Here is a 4,032-nt window from a genome sequence, read left to right as displayed (position 1 = left end):
CCCCCCCCCCCCTCTGCCGTGTTGCCGTGAGCTCAGAGTTAGGGTTCCTGCCGCCAGGTGAGTGCGTGGACGCAAAGCCACGAGACCGTGAGTGTGAGAAGGTACGGGGCGTGCACACGACGGGGTTTGATTAAATCCAAGCCTTGTCCTGAAAACACCAATCAGAGCTCGGCGAATCGCATCCATCAGTTTTTTTCCCGCTGAGGAAGCAGTTTTCTTGCCTCATCTTGTAATAAATGATCAAAAAGAAAGAAATCTCGTGGTGTGCATCTCTGTTAGACTAACCTGTGACTCCACCATGTGTCTGCTGAGCACTAACAGCAGTAAAGACGTCACCTGCAGCTTCCCCGTGTCTCTGTATCTCCTTCCTGTTTCTAAAACTAGTCCTTGTGACCCCAACAACGTCCCGTTAGTTCAAACCGTGTGTTTGATTCGGACGATGTTTTTCCCGGTGTGTCTGCAGAGAACGGAGACGACAGCAGCAGCGACGAGTCCACCCAGAGTCCCGCCGCAGACGGCAGGTAAACGACAAAAAAAACGAACAAAAAAGGGATAAAAACTAAAACACAGAGCAACAAACGGATTAAAATTCTGCTAAATACGATTCAAAGCGTGCAAACAAGACTTAAAAACTACAGAAAAGACTTTAAAGGTACAAATATGACTTTAAATGTGGAAATTCAGAGTTTTTAATGAAGCAGGGGGTGAGAAAAACAATCCCAGGGGCTTTAAAAACAAGGATACAATAATTGTGTTGTGTTTTAATGTGATATATGTGTTTAAAGCGTACAGTAAAATAAAAAGTTCACGGTTTAAATGTTGAAACTCGGCCGTAGCTTCTGCTCCTGCCTGATTTCTGAACCTTCATTCTGTGTTTCAGCTCTCTGTCAGCAGATTTAATGAAGTTATGCGGTGAATCCAAACCCAAAAGCAAGGTAGAGTGAAGCGCAGGAACCGAACAGTCGGAGTTCTGAGAGAACCGTTCCCGCGCCTCCGGCTGATCCAATCTCTTCCGGTCTCTCAGGCTCGGAGGCGAACCGCCACCCAGATGGAGCTGCTGTACGCCGGCAGCGGGGACTCGCCCGGAGACTTCTCCGGCCCCGCGCCGCCCCTCGCCGAGCGTCTGGACGGGCCGGCGGACGCTCGGGGTCACCCGGCTGGTCAGAGCTCGGACCGAGAGCGAACCGCGTCCCCATCTGCGCTGTCTGCCAGACCGGCTGGCGTGTAAGTGTCAGAGACGGCGTTCACAGCGGCGGCGGCCTTCTACGGGTTTGAGATGTTTGTTTGTTGCTTAAAGAAAGGAAGTAAACGTCCCGATGCCTGGTTTAGGTCTGGATCCAGGTCACCGACGGGGATGGAGAGGAAACAGCTGGAACGCTCGCCGCTCAACCGCAGGAAGATTCAGGAGAGAGGACCCGTCCCGCCGCTCGTCCCGCCTCCCGTCCCGCCGCCAGCTCCGTCTGTTCTAACACCAGAAACTAAAACTAAAGGCAGCGACTACAAATCCCCGTAAGTTTCAACTCCTCCTGTTTTAACAGAACTGAGTCTGATCAATTAATGGGAATTAAACACATATCAGGGCTCTCAAGTTTTGATCTGAGCTTGGAGTGGGATTTAAAGCTGCTAGAAGTCGTTAGATGACGTCATCACCTAATTTGCATATTTGGTGATGTTGATCAGGCTGTAGGAGGGAGGAATATCAACGGTGGCAAGACAAAAAATGAGTAAAAAAATATGTTTAGAAGCTTTTTGCGCCACTGTGGACACAGAGTGGAGCGGGTCTCCTCTCTGCTGGGAGACTGACAGCTGTCAGTGGACGGGGAAGTGGGCGGGGCTTACGGCACGCTGCAGAATGATTGGTGCTTTCTCACATTTAGACGCCAAAGTCACGAGATTTGTCGCTAGTCGCTTTAAAAAAATGCTGTGTGCGTGTTTTCTTTTTTTTTGCGTGAGAAATACTAAGTGTGGCGTGTGAGGGCCAAATGCGGGACTGTCCCGCCGTTTTATATCGTATCACATCCAGAGTTTCCCCCAGAAAAGAGGCGAAGCCCGGTGGTCGGTGGTGCCGGCCGACCGGGATTTAGTAATAAAAAAAGAAGATTAAAGTTGACAGGAAAGTAAAAATATGTCTGTTTATTATGTGATATTGTAAGATATTTACACAACTACAGTTTCACGAAAAAGGCACTTTTGTAATACTTTTTTAAAACAAAAATACAACTAAAATAAATACAAATTAACAAGCTTAGAACATGAAACACATCAGAGATGCTACATTTTAATTCTTGGTTGGTTAATTCATTCAGTCTCGTCTTCACTGACTTAAACAGAATAAACACAGAAAAGAGAAACGTTTTTGATTTATTTTGCGGCTTTCATTGTCTCGTCCGCTTTGGCGCTTCGTGCTCCTCTGACTTCAATGAACAAAAAGGAGTCCGGCGTATTTTGAGCCTTTCTCCGTGACATGTTGTTGTAGTCGGTGTCACCGTGTAAAGAGGGGGGATAAAGGTAGCGGTTTTGGGGGTGCAGGTGGAAAAAAACGAGTCTAAAAAATGACATATTTCTATTTTCATATTGCATCGTTTAGCACCAGAACACAGCTTTGTTTTAAATTTTAACCAGCTGTCAGTCTGCGTATCGTTTAATGGATCTTAATACCTTCTTTACCAACTTTTTTTACATTAAAATACTAAAATTTAATCATTTAATTCATATTTTTAGGCAACAAATGACATTCTCATACACCTAGATGTTTTGTATTTAGTGCTAATTAGCAGTTAGCATTTGTACTCAATAAAAAGTTAATTTTTTTTCATTTTTATTGTTTTTGTTGCTCAGCTCAAAACATTTAATCTCAGCTTTTAGCAAATCTGGTGCTTCTGTGTGTTTTTTTTTAATTAACCTGAGGAATCTAAACGGATTCGAAGGGAGCAGGTAACGTTTGCTGCAGAGAGATTTCTTCTGTCTGTGCAGTTTTAGCAGCTGATCTGAAAGGAGTTATATTTTCGTTTGGACGTCAACAGGATGATCATTTTAAGACAAAAAGAATGTGAACGAACGCGACCGCCTGTGTGATAAACAGAATATGTTAATGACGTGTAGAAGGATAAAAAGATGGCTCCACAACCGAGCCGAAGAACCTTGAGGTGTCAGCGGAACGAGATTTTGTCATTTAAAGTGTTATGTCCGTGTATTAAATGGGAACGTGAGTCAGCAGTGATGGAACCAACGCTAAATCCAACAAGATATTTTATCAATAAATCAGATGGAAGGCATTTATCCTCGAGTTTAATTGTCTGGAACAAAGAAAAACGCTGAAACTCCTCCGGTCTGAGGTTTAGGACTGATCTAATGGAAACATTTCAGTCCGATAACGGAGGCACCAAATACTGAGTGCTTCTCGTTCTTTTTTCCAGCTAACGTTGGACAAATATCCCGAATGAACAAACGACCGCAGTAAATCGTTGTGGTTTTATTCGTTGTGTCGGAGCTGGTTTTAGAACCCTGAGTCCCAGCTTTCTGTCCCGTGTTCTGCAGAGGCGTGATCAATCCCGTGGCGGCTCCTAAGAGCGGCCGGGGGGCCCGGATTCAGTGCGTCCATGTCGCCGAAGGCCACACCAAGCCGGTCGTTTGCGTCGACGCCACGGACGACCTGCTCTTCACGGGCTCGAAAGGTGACACCTCGTCTGGTTCATCCCTCCCCCCTGAAGCACCGTGTCTTTGGTAAAATATTCATTTTTTGTTTTAGATCGAACGTGTAAAGTCTGGAACTTGGTGACGGGACAAGAGATCATGTCTCTGGCGGATCATCCCAGCAGCGTCGTCTCAGTCAGGTATTCAGGATCAATATTAGATCTTTATGTTCCTTTTAATGCTGGGCGATATGGAAAAACTCCTATACCACGATATGGATAATTTTATATCACGATAACGATATATATCACGATATACCCCAATTACGTACGTTGTCAGTTATTCTCTGAAAAATATGAAAAAATAATCTAATTTCTTACCTTTTTTCAAGCTTTATTT

At 45.0% G+C, this 4,032-nt stretch overlaps 1 protein-coding gene across 1 annotated transcript in view; it reads left to right on the top strand.

Moving 5' to 3' along the window:
• The window catches only part of LOC108244060 (kinesin-like protein KIF21A), a 44,067-nt gene that overhangs the window by 31,834 nt on the left and 8,201 nt on the right, over positions 1-4,032 (top strand). The window contains 7 exon segments of the mRNA XM_017429931.3: positions 37-57; positions 464-521; positions 881-935; positions 1,025-1,224; positions 1,330-1,509; positions 3,538-3,674; positions 3,749-3,833. Coding sequence (XP_017285420.1) covers positions 37-57; positions 464-521; positions 881-935; positions 1,025-1,224; positions 1,330-1,509; positions 3,538-3,674; positions 3,749-3,833 — 736 coding nt within the window.

This window comes from Kryptolebias marmoratus, linkage group LG18, assembly GCF_001649575.2.
Source record: "Kryptolebias marmoratus isolate JLee-2015 linkage group LG18, ASM164957v2, whole genome shotgun sequence".
Classification (NCBI taxonomy): Eukaryota; Metazoa; Chordata; class Actinopteri; order Cyprinodontiformes; family Rivulidae; genus Kryptolebias; species Kryptolebias marmoratus.
The sequence above is the reverse complement of the archived record's forward strand: the minus strand, read 5'-3'. Positions and strand labels throughout refer to the sequence as shown.